The following is an 11938-nucleotide window of genomic DNA, read 5'->3' on the forward strand; positions in this document are numbered from 1 at the left end:
GATGCAAGGATGCCCACTGTCTGCATTGCTATTCAACATAGTGTTGAAAGTCTTAGCCATAGAAATCAGGCAAGAGAAGGTGATCAAGGGTATCCAAATAGGGTCAGAGGAGATCAAACTCCCTCTTTGCTGATGATATGATCCTGTAATAGGAAAATCCCAGGGACTCAACTTCCAAACTCTTAGAAGTGATCAAGGAATACAGCAGCATCTCAGGATACAAAATCAATACTTACAGGGCAGCACCTGTGGCTCAAAGGATTAGGGCACTGGCCCCATATGCCGTAGGTGGCAGGTTCAAACCCAGCCCCGGCCAAAAACTGCAAAAAAAAAAATCAATACTTATAAACAGTAGTTTTTATATAGGCCAACAATAGTCAGGCTGAAAGGAAAATATAGTCAAGGACTCTATTCCTTTTACAGTAGTGTCAAGGAAGATGAAATATCTGGGAATTTACCTAACAAAGGATGTGAAAAGATCTCTATAAAGAGAACTATGAAATTCTGAGAAAAGAAATAGCTGAAGATGTTAACAAATGGAAAAACATACCACGCTCATGGCTGGGAAGAATCAACATTGTTAAAATGTCCATACTACCCAAAGCAATCTACAGATTTAATGCAATCCCTATTAAAGTACCATTGTCATACTTTAAAGAACTGGAAAAAATAGTGCTTCATTTTATATGGAGTCAGAAAAAAACCTTGAATAGCAAATACATTACTTAGAAATAAAAAAAAAAAATCAGGAGGTATCACATTACCAGACTTTAGGCTATATTATAAATCTACAGTGATCAAAACACCACGGTACTGGCACAAAAACAGAGCAGTAGATTTAGGGAACAGAATAGAGTATCAAGAGATGAACCCAGCCACTTATCGTCATTTGATCTTCAACAAACCTATCAAAAATATTCAGTGGGGGAAAGACTTCCTATTTAACAAATGGTTCTGGGTGAAAGGGCTGGCAACCTGTAAAAGACCGAAATTGGACCCCCACCTTTCACCATTAACAAAAATTGATTGTCAGTGGATAAAAGATTTAAACTTAAGGTATGTGGCTCAGTGCCCATAGCACAGTGGTTACGGCACCAGCCACACACACCAAAGTTGGCGCATTCAAACCCAGCCCCGGCCAGCTAAAGCAATGACAACTGTACCAGAAAAATAGCTGGGCATTGTGTCAGGTGTCTGGAGTCCCAGCTACTTAGGAGGCTGATGCAAGAGAATCACTTAAGCCCAAGAGTTTGAGGTTGCTGTGAGCTGTGATGCCACAGCACTCTATGGAGGGCAACATAGTAGAACTCTGTCTTTAAAAAATAAAAAATAAATAAACTTAAGGCATGAAACTAGGGCAGAGCCTGTGGCTCAAAGGAGTAGGGTGCCAGTCCCATATACTGGAGGTGGCGGGTTCAAACCCAGCCCTGGCCAAAAACTGCAAAAAAAAAAAAAAAAACCAAAAAACATGAAACTATAAAGATACTAGAAGAGAGCACAGGGAAAACACTTGAAGAAACTGGCCTGGGAGCATTACTTTATGAGGAGGACCCTCTCCCTGCCCCGACCCCGGGCAATTGAAGCAACACCAAAAATACATTACTGGGATCTGATCAAACTAAAATGCTTTTGCACAGACAAGAGCAGAGTAAGTAATGCAAACAGACAAACTTCAGAATGGGAGAAGATTTTTGTAGGTTATGCTTCCAACAAAGGTCTGATAACTAGAATCCACAGAGAACTCAAACTAATCAATAAGAACAGAACAATTAACCCCATTTCTTTGTGGGCAAGAGACTTGAACTGAAACTTCTCTGATGAAGACAGGCGCATGGCCTACAAACACATGAAAAATTGCTCATCATCCTTAATCATCAGGAAATGCAAATCAAAACCACTTTGAGGTATCATCTAACTCCAATAAGATTAGCCCACATCACAAAATCCCAAAACTACAGATGTTGTATGGATGCTGAGAGAAGGGAACACTGCTGGTGGGAATGCAAGTTAATATGACCTTTCTGGAATGAAATTTGGAGAATACTCAAGGAACTAAAAGTAGACCTCCCATTCGATCCTGCAATTCCTCTACTAGGTATATACCCAGATGATCAAAAATCCTTTTACAACAAAGACATCTGCACCAGAATGTTTATTGAAGGCCAGTTCATAGTAGCAAATAGTCAAGACATGGAAACTGCCCAAGTGGCCATCAACCCATGAATGGATTAACAAATGGTGGTATATGTACACCATGGAATACTATGTTTACCTAGATGGAGCTGAAACATATTTTTCTTAGTAAAGTATCTCAAGAATGGAAAAAAAGTATCCAATGTACTCAATACTACTATGAAATCAATATATAATCACCTACACATTCATATGAATGGCAAAACATAACTATAGTCCAGAAAGTAGAAGGGAAGAGGAGAGAGAGGGGAGAGGAGGGAGAATATGGGAAGGGGGGGGTATTTTGGAGGAACTCACCTAATGCACATGATGCAATGGTACATTTCAAAACTATTAAGAATGAGTATAATTGTGATGGATGTGTTACTTAGTTCAACGTAAGCATTTCACATTGTATATCAAAGCAGTACACTGAACTCCATAACTGCATCAATGTAAAAAGTTATGATTTAATAAAAAATTAAAAATTAAAAATTAAAATATAAAGAAAAAAGATTGGCAAGATGTTTTAACCATTGAAGTTAGATGAAATCCATAGTAAAGTGGATTTAGAAAAAAAGGAAAAAAAGAAAGGCTTAAGATCAAAGCAGTTAAAGAGAGCCTTATGAAATGGATTTTAATAGGAATATACAGAGGATGAGATGGAAGCTAAGGAAAATGCACACATAAAATATAGAGGCAGAAAACTGCAGGACATGTTTGTGCAACAGCAAGTAGTTTACTAAAATTTAAGATGTGTAACGCAAATGAATGTTTGTTCAATGTTTTTCCTCCCCTTTGTTACACAAAACATATGGGAAACCATTGTTTTGGACTTAGGACTTACACTAGGTCCTCACAGACCAGGCCAAACCAAAATGGAGTCACTCAGGCTAAACACTACATAATAAAATTAAAACTAAGGAAGCAGGTAGATCCCAAAGCTGACTAGTCTTTCCTGAAAACAAGAGTTTTTCAAGACAAGGAAGGCCCTCTCTTTGCTTTAACCCTTCAAAAAAAGTATGCAAAGTTTTAAAAAAGAGGGAGTTTTAATAGGAGAAAAGACATACAAATTTTATTTTAACACATACAGTATGGGGAATTGCAGGAGTATGATTACCCAATAACTCAATGGCATCGATGCTTATATACCCTTCCTCAAAAGGAAAAGAGAAATAGGAATATGTGGATGATTTTAAGGGGATAGTAATTGATTTTTAGGGGAATTTATGGGCTTGGAGAACATACAATGGACAAAGTCTGTTGGGCCCCAGAGCAGTGTGACAAAAGACTGCCCAGATGCATTAACAGTCTGCAATCCTTTTTCCTGCCATAAAAGTTAACGAAAACTCAGATTTTTTTCCCTATTATTCTGGTTCCCTGTTCCCACCTTGCAAAACCCACTGTTCTGTCATTGCCCATTGAAAAGTTCTCATTCTATTTTGTAAAATAAAGGCTGTCCCAACTCATGAATCAGAAATATAAGCCAATTAATCTATAACTAAATTCACTGTAATTTTGTCTTTTTACAGCCTTTAGCCATCATTTCAGTATGGTGGCTCTCCACATTCAACAGCTTTGTTTTTTCCTTACTCTCCTATCCCTGCTGCAACCCATACTGACATCACTGGCCAAGGTCTAGCTCTTCCGACTCTTTTCCACCTGTCACAAACCATAAATAGCAATATTATTTGACATGTGAAGCACTTAGTAGTGAACAAAGTTTTCATAATTTCTAGTTTAGTAGGGGATAGGAAAAAGCATTCACTGATTTTTCTGATTTTTTTATTATTAATAATTCATGTGACTTTGTTTATAATCACAAAACATGAGGGCTGACAATTAAGTTTGCGAACTTATTCTAGAAAAAGTGCCACCCACCTCATTGCTAAATATCACTAAAGTCATCTTCCAAATATGCTCCTTGGGAAGCTATGCACCAATACCTTGTTTAGTCTACCCTTCAAAGCAATTTTGTAACTCTATTCCTAGAATGGCCACCAGAGCTGTTGTTGTATTACCCTTGATGTCTCAAGTGTCATCAAATGTCTTCCTTTCAATATTTCCTTTATCTTCAGGTAAAAAAAGAAGTCATTGGGCCAAGTATGGTGGCTCATCCCTGTAATTCTAGCACTCTAGAAGGCCAAGGCAGCGGGGAGGGTGGGGATTGCCTGAGCTCATGATTTCCAGACCAGCCTGAGCCAGAGCGAGACCTCGTCTCTAAAAATAGACAGGCACTGGCTTGGTGCCTCTAACTCAAGTGGCTAGGGCACCAGCCACATACACCGGAGCTGGCAGTTTGAATCCAGCCCAGGCCTGCCAAACCCTGACAACCACAACCAAAAAATAGCCCGGCACTGTGATGTCACGAGACTCTACGCAGAGCGACAGCTTGAGACTATCTCAAACAAACAAACAAACAAAAAATTAGCTGGGCAATGTGTCGGGCACCTGTAGTCCCAGTTACTTGGGAGGCTGAGGCAAGAGAATAGCTTGAGCCCAGGAGTTTGAGGTTGCTGTGAGCTATGACATCACAGCATTCTACCAAGGGTGACAAAGTGAAACTCTACCTCAAAATAAACAAATAAATAAATAAAATAAGTATCTGTGTAATACTAACTGAGGGTATAAATTATAAAACCAGGCAAACATTTTAACGGGAGAACTTAGAGATAAGAACACAGAGAAAAACATAATGTATCAAAGTAGTATACTGTTATGGACTAAATGTTTCCATCCCCTCAAAATTCATATGTTGAGGATACAGGGAAAAGACAATCATCAGTAAACCAGGAAGTGTCCTCACACCAAGAACCAAATCTGCTGATGTTCTTATCTTGGAATTCTGAGGCTCCAGAGCTATGAGAATAAATGATTGTTTAACCCCCCTCAGTGTTTTGTTACAGTTGCCTAGAACTAGGACAGAATATTATCACAATTCTTTTTTTTTTTTTGGCCGGGGCTGGGTTTGAACCTGCCACCTCCAGCATATGGGGCTGGCGCCCCACTCCTTTGAGCCACAGGCACCGCCCACAATTCATTATTAAGAACTTAAATCATGGCTTGGTGCCTGTGGCTCAAGTGGCTAAGGCGCCAGCCACATACACCCAAGGTGGCGGGTTCAAATCCAGCCCGGGCCCACCAAACAACAATGACGGCTGCAACCAAAAAATAGCCGGGCATTGTGGCGGGTGTCTGTGGTCCCAGCTACTTGGGAGGGTTAGGCAGGAGACTCACTTGAGCCCAGGAGTTGGAGGTTGCTGTGAGCTGTGATGCCACAGCACTCTACCCAGGGGGTAGCTTGAGGCTCTGTCTCAAAAAGAAAAGAACTTAAATCATGTATGTATATATGTTTAAATCAGGAACTTAAAGCATGTTTGCATGTTTTCTTACTGCCAACCCAACCCTACCTGCAACATTGCAAACGTAGTCTATCTCCTACCTTAGCTGCCTGGTAGAAATATCCATTTGGTCTCATTCAAGCAGCACCACCTTTTTGAAGCCCTGGCAGCCCAAAACTACTGATTTTTTAACGTTTACTACCCAATACGTTATGTTGTCATTATAGGTTTACATATGTGTCACATTCTATGCTGGGGGCTCAAAAAAGGCAACTGTATCCTATTCATTACTCAATCCCTAGTGCCTAATGGAGTGACACATCCTGAAACTCTTGCCCTACATCCCCCTCACCAATGTATTAAAGCAGTCTCCATCTAACTAATTCTTTAATATTATTCAGTTTGGAATCTCATATCCTTATCCACAATCAACATCTTGGAATTGGGCACAGGTCAGGTGATTCATATTATGGAGTGTTTTATACTTCTATATACAATTATTCAGTAGAAAACACTGTAAAATAATGGAAATAAGGCTTATTAGAAAGTCACATGGAAATAACAAGTAGCTACAAATAGTAGTCTGGAATTCAGGAATATTATACTAATAAATGCATGAATTCAGGAGTTTTGACATGGAGGTAGCATTTGAAGCTATGCAAGTACAAATTAGGTCATTTAGAGATTGAGTGTAGAAAAAAAGGAATACAGAGACCCCAATGTTAAGAGAGAGGAGCTTAAAAAAAATTTTTTTTGGAAGAACTGAGAAGGATAGTGACAAAAGAGGAAAACCAAACATTATAGTTCTTTCTTAAAATAGCAAATCCTCAAAAACTGAAACACCCCAGCCTGAGCAAGCATGAGATCCCGCATTGTGGTGGGCACCTGTAGTCCCAGCTACTCCGAAGGCTGAAGCAAGAGGATCTCTCCAACCCAAGAGTTTGAAGTTGCTGTGAAGTATGACGCCACGGCACTCAACTTCAAGGCAACTGAGTTAGATTCTGTCTCAAAAGACAAACAAACAAATCCTAGCACACTGGGAGCCCAAGTTGGATGGACTGCTGGAACTCAGAAGTTCCAGACCAGCCTAAGCAAGACCCAGACCCCATCTCTAAAAAAAATACCTGGGTGTTGCGGTGGGCACCTGTAGTCCCAGTTAATCCAGAGGCTGAGGTAAGAGAATCGCTCTAGCCCAAGAGTTTGAGGTTGCTGTGAGCTATGATGCCATGGCAGTCTACCTGAGGCAACAAAGTGAGACTGAGAAAGAAAAGAAAGAGAAAAATCGAAAGACTTCAGTTGGCATTCACTTGCCAGTCAAAGAAAAAACAGAGGTTATAACAATATTATCTAACAAAAATATCATTCCTTTCCATTACGTGTATGCTACTCCAGAGCATCACATCTTCTTTTTAAAATCCGCATGAAACAAACTTTCAGAAAGCACAGTAATTTCCTTGGTTAAGATTAATTTCAAATGCAAACCTATTAATTTGTTTTACCAGGTGAAACTCTGCCTGATGCAACCAATGCCTCCCATTCAACTTAAACTCTTTCCTCAAAAATACAAATTTGGCACAATTTTAAGAGTCAAAGTTTAAAGCGCATACAGTTTCCAAAATAGAATGGGCATAAGTGCCAACGTTCACAGAGGGTTTACAGAAAGTTAGATCCGTGGACTGTGAGCTCCTGGTAGGAAAGGGCTCACCTACCACAAAGAAGACGCTCAATAAATACTTCTGACTTAACTTTGCAAAAGCTGCGTTTTACGACCGGGGGTAGGAGGGAGGCGAACTCCAGGACGCTGCGCCTTCCAGAACACTGTTGCATTCCCACGCCCTAATATCCAGCGCAGAAAAGGGACCGGAGAACTTGCAGGCACCCGCGCATTATATCCGCATCAGGGTAGGTAAACCCATTGCGGGACGCTGCACAACAGTATTCCGAACTCTAAAGGGCTCACCTGCCTCCAGAGTGGAGAAGAGCTTCTGCCGGCCGCCTTGAAGGAAGCGTCTCGCACACCCCTTGCCCCGTCACCGGACACTACCCGAGGCAGAGGATTTCTTCTCTGCGCTAAGAAGACCTGGGAGGGAGCGGCGCGCTAGCTGGACGCCCTCGGTTAGGGAATTAGAGCCACTACGGTTCCCTCAGGTACTCCCCAGCGACCCGGGCGCTCACCCACGCTCCTGCCTCGTCGCTTAGCAACCTGCGAAGCGGTTCTTGATCTCCCGGAATATAAACTCCTCCCCACCCACCCCTCTCAAGCGTGAATAGCTTTTTTAAAATGATTTGTTTCCGGGTCGAGGTGCCTTCACGCAGCGGAAGGTCTCTTAGCCACCCACGTTTGCCCTCGGGGGAGAATTAAAATCTCAGTGGCCTGCGTGTGGGTGGTGTGGCTAAGGAGACCGTCTCTCCTCCCTCAAATACACTCGCTTCCCCTCCCGCCAATTGCTGGGCGCCATCAGGCGGGCCCTTTCCTCCCAGCCTAAACCATCCGTTTACAATCGTCCTCCAATCACAGCGGCTCGTCCTCCAGGACTACTTTGCAATTGCTGAGAGCGCAGGGAGAAAGGCTTGAGAAGACACTCTAGTCTCGGGAAGTGTAGTTCAGCACTTGAAGAAAGCACTTTAGAGATTGCGCCAGAACTAGAGCATCGTAGACTACAGTTCCCAGAAGGCACCGGGTCGAGAGCGGAGACTTTTCTCGCTGACACCGCTCGCCTTCCCGGAGTTGGTTCCGCGGTAGAGGTGACCTGACTCTCTGCGGCTCGTTTGCAGGTGCTCCAATTGTCTGCGCAGTTATCAATCATGGTGAGTTGGACCCCGGACTCCTTCCCACCTCGGAGGTGCAGGGTTCCTCGTACATGAGGTTTCTTTTGGGAGGTAGCTATGCAAAGACACTGTCCTTCGCGCCCTTTGGAAGCTCCCGACTCATCTTGAGATTGTGGCAGCCCAGTAATTGGAAGGCGTCGATTTCCATCTGGGGAGAGGGGCATTGGGAGAGAAGGCACTGGAGATGTCGCTGTCTTTGGAGAAAAGCGATCTCAGTCCTGCTGCATGGCAGGGGGGCGGGGAGGGGCCGGGGGACAAAATACGAGGCTGCGGATTTTCTCTGAAGGACAATATGGGGTTTGGTAAGGACGATGAGGTTTGATATGGGCGGGAAGGGCTGGGTCCTAACCCGTTTTTCTCAAACACAGTGTTTTTAAGGGTTTTTGCCACAAAATTCCTGTAAAGGTAGTGTTTACCAGGTGCCCTAGTTTATAATCTACGTTTCTCAAGAGCCGTGTTTCTCCCGTATCTTATTTAACAAAATGTTCTTTAAAACCTGTCCATTGATCTCCTTTTGTAATGCCAAGGATATATTGAAGTGATAGCATCATTAACCAAATAACTACTGCATGTATTCTTTACTGATCTGTATGCTATAAATTCCAGGAGCACTATTTTTAAATGTAACACAATGTAACCATCTTATTATGGAAGACTTGGATACCTAGAGCTCCATCTCTTGTCCCTGCTAAAAGGGAACTAGATGGTGAGGGAACTCTGACGTAGGAATAATCTGCTCTCTGTTTGAAGGTGACATTTGCCATCGGACAGAGAAATCGCTTCATTACTTGCATTTATAGATGAGACTAATTTCCCTCCACTTTCTCCAAAATAGTATAATGGTTGGGGAAGTGGCTGAATGAATTGAAAATTTTCCAGGGCCTGAAAAAGACATGCTTTCAAGGCAAGGACATTACTCCTCTGCCTTTATAAGGTGTTCATTGGGGGGCAATGGCTAATTCCCAGTAAGTGGTAAGTGTAGGTTTCCTACTTATTTTGTCAGATAACAAAGTCATGAAATTATGGTTTCAGTGCTTTCTGTCGTAATAATCTTAACAAGAAAGCAAGGTACTTACTATCAGAGAATCTTAGACTTAATAATTGTAGAACAAGATGGGACATTTTAAAAGATCATCTTGACAAACCTCCCGACTTCAAATCTTAAAATTGAGTTTGTTTAGATCCAAGGAGAATGAGCATTACTTGCTCAAGGTCACACAGTAGTTCACCCCAAGAGTCTCAAATTCTTTCCATTTTGCCATGTTATGTTTTAACTTACCAAGTCATTCTGAAAATTTATTTTTAGTAACTGAGGTTCTGTATAGACATACAAGCTCCTCATGTGTGTACAAACTGAACTGTTTACCAGCATGTAGATTACATGAGAACTTTATTCCTTCCAATCCAAAATATTAGAATTCTAGAATCAGAAGGGAAGTTGTACCTACTCTTAAAATATACTTGATGAGGTCAAATGATTTACCCAAGACCCTAGGCCCCAAATTCTTGTTTTTGCTACACAGCACCATAAACCAGGTCACCCTTAGAAGGTCACTGGTGTGCCAGATAACACAGAGAAAGTCGATTAGGAGGAATCGACTTCAGTTTGCTGACAGGAAACTCAAACATGACTTAATCTCTGTACCTACTCAGGAGAGTGTGTGAACAATCTCTTGGGTTACAAAAGAGCTGTCTTTTGTAAGCCAACTCAAAGCAGATTTTTTTATTTGTTTATTTGTTTTGAGGCAGAGTCTTTGTCACCTTCAATAGAGTGCAATAATGTCATAGCTCAACAACAACCTCAAACTCTTGGGCTCAAGCCATCCTCTTGCCTCAGCCTCCCAAGTACTTGGAACAATAGGTGCCCACCTCAACACCTGGCTGTTTTTTAGAGCTGGGGTCACCCTAGCTCAGATTGATCTGGAACTCCTAAGCTCAGGCAATCCACCTGCCTCGACCTCCCAGAGTGCTAGGAATACAGGCATGAGCCACTAGACCCAGCCTTCAAAACAATTTTTTACAGGAGGAAATGTTATGATTGTGTCCATAGGGAATGACAACAAAATAAACTGTATGAAAGTATTATAATGATTATTTTTGTATTACAAAAATACATATAAATCAGATACATTAGAAAGTACAGAAGGAATACATGGGTTTCTCTGTGGAATAATAGAATACTTAAATTTAATCTCTATGATGGAGAAGTTACCACTTTTACAAGAATTTGCAGGAAGGTCAGTAGTGCCCTGCTAAGAGTGAAGACATTCCTTCTTAGGATCTTGGCTGACTGCCCAGGTATCTGAGCAAAGAATAGTAAGTAACCTGTCACACTAACATTGTGAAAAGTCAGCTGGACTCTTCATCCCTCCTACTTTTCAATTCTGGTGTTGCAAAAGAGCTAGAAGAACCAAATGTGCACTTTGCTTTCCATGTTAATCATCAAACATTCAAGACTCTAACAAGGCTTCATACTATTCTTCACAAGATGGAATTACCTACCTGTGAAAATAATTTCCCTAGAAATACAGAGGGAAACTGCCAAGGTAGAATTAGTTGCTATTCATTAGTTGGTTTACCTCTGAAGTAAGGACTGTGATACTGTGAACACACTTTTTAGTAGCTGTTTCTTAAAATTGACTCTGTAGGCTGAGCGAGGTGACTCATGCTTATAATCAAAGCACTCTGAGAGGCCAAGGTGGGTGCATTGCCGGAGCTCACAGGTTTGAGACCAGCCTGAGCCAGAGCAAGACCTCGTCTCTAAAAACAGCCGGGTGTTGTGGCGGGTATCTATAGTCCCAGCTACTTGGGAGGCCGAGGCAAGAGAATCACTTGAGCCCAGGAGTTTGAGGTTGCTGTGTGCTAAGACTCCACAGCTCTCTACCGAGGATGACAAAGTGAGACTCACACTCTCTCTCTCTCTCTACATATATATATATGTTGATATTTGATAATTATCAAAATGTTGATAATTCTAACTATCAACATTTGACTTTATGAGAAGTTAAGCTTTATGGTGACATTCAGTCTCCTCTCCCATTTATTATTTCCCAGCTTGCTATATATTGAAGTAGTAGTATATGTTCATATTTTTCTTAACCCTGACCTTCGTTCATTCGACAAATATTTGTTGAACACTACGTGGCAGTGCAAATTTGAGTCAAAAGCAGACTGCTTTCAAGGGGCCTTCACAGCCAAGCAGAAAGTAACAGATATATAAATAGAAAACCACAAGCTACTGGAGTCCTTAGAGGAAAATTCTGTAGTGATAATTGTAATACTTACTTCATACTGTTCTTAGTGCTTTATATGTTAACTCTCAATCCTTAAAACTGCCCGGTTTGTTAGGTAGCTGCTATTTTTATCTCCATTTTACCATGGGGAGCCAGAGGTTATATAACTTGTCCATGCATGCAGTTAATAAGTTGTAGAGCTAGAACTTAAACCCAGAAAATGTGGCTTCTAGGGTTATCTTTTAACTGCCACTCTACTGCCTCTTTAACCCCCCTGCTTTGGAGAATTGATCTGTCCCCTTGTTTCTTTTATGTGGTCTACTAATGAATTTCCTGGCCTAAAACAGTAACAAATACAAGATA

General features: G+C 41.5%; 2 protein-coding genes across 2 annotated transcripts in view; one reads left to right on the forward strand and one right to left on the reverse strand.

The window, feature by feature from the left end:
- The window catches only part of WDPCP (WD repeat containing planar cell polarity effector), a 375892-nt gene extending 368394 nt beyond the window's left edge, over positions 1-7498 (reverse strand). The window contains exon 1 of the mRNA XM_023512057.1: positions 7474-7498. The gene's annotated coding sequence lies outside the window, so the exon portion shown is untranslated. The remainder of the gene's footprint in view (positions 1-7473) is intronic.
- A 391-nt stretch (positions 7499-7889) lies between these two features.
- Positions 7890-11938, forward strand: part of MDH1 (malate dehydrogenase 1) — a 21369-nt gene continuing 17320 nt past the window's right edge. The window contains exon 1 of the mRNA XM_003787953.2: positions 7890-8321. Coding sequence (XP_003788001.1) covers positions 8319-8321 — 3 coding nt within the window. The 5' untranslated portion in view covers positions 7890-8318. The remainder of the gene's footprint in view (positions 8322-11938) is intronic.

Source organism: Otolemur garnettii, unplaced genomic scaffold (assembly GCF_000181295.1).
Source record: "Otolemur garnettii isolate 467f Iridium unplaced genomic scaffold, OtoGar3 scaffold00024, whole genome shotgun sequence".
In the NCBI taxonomy this organism is placed as follows: Eukaryota; Metazoa; Chordata; class Mammalia; order Primates; family Galagidae; genus Otolemur; species Otolemur garnettii.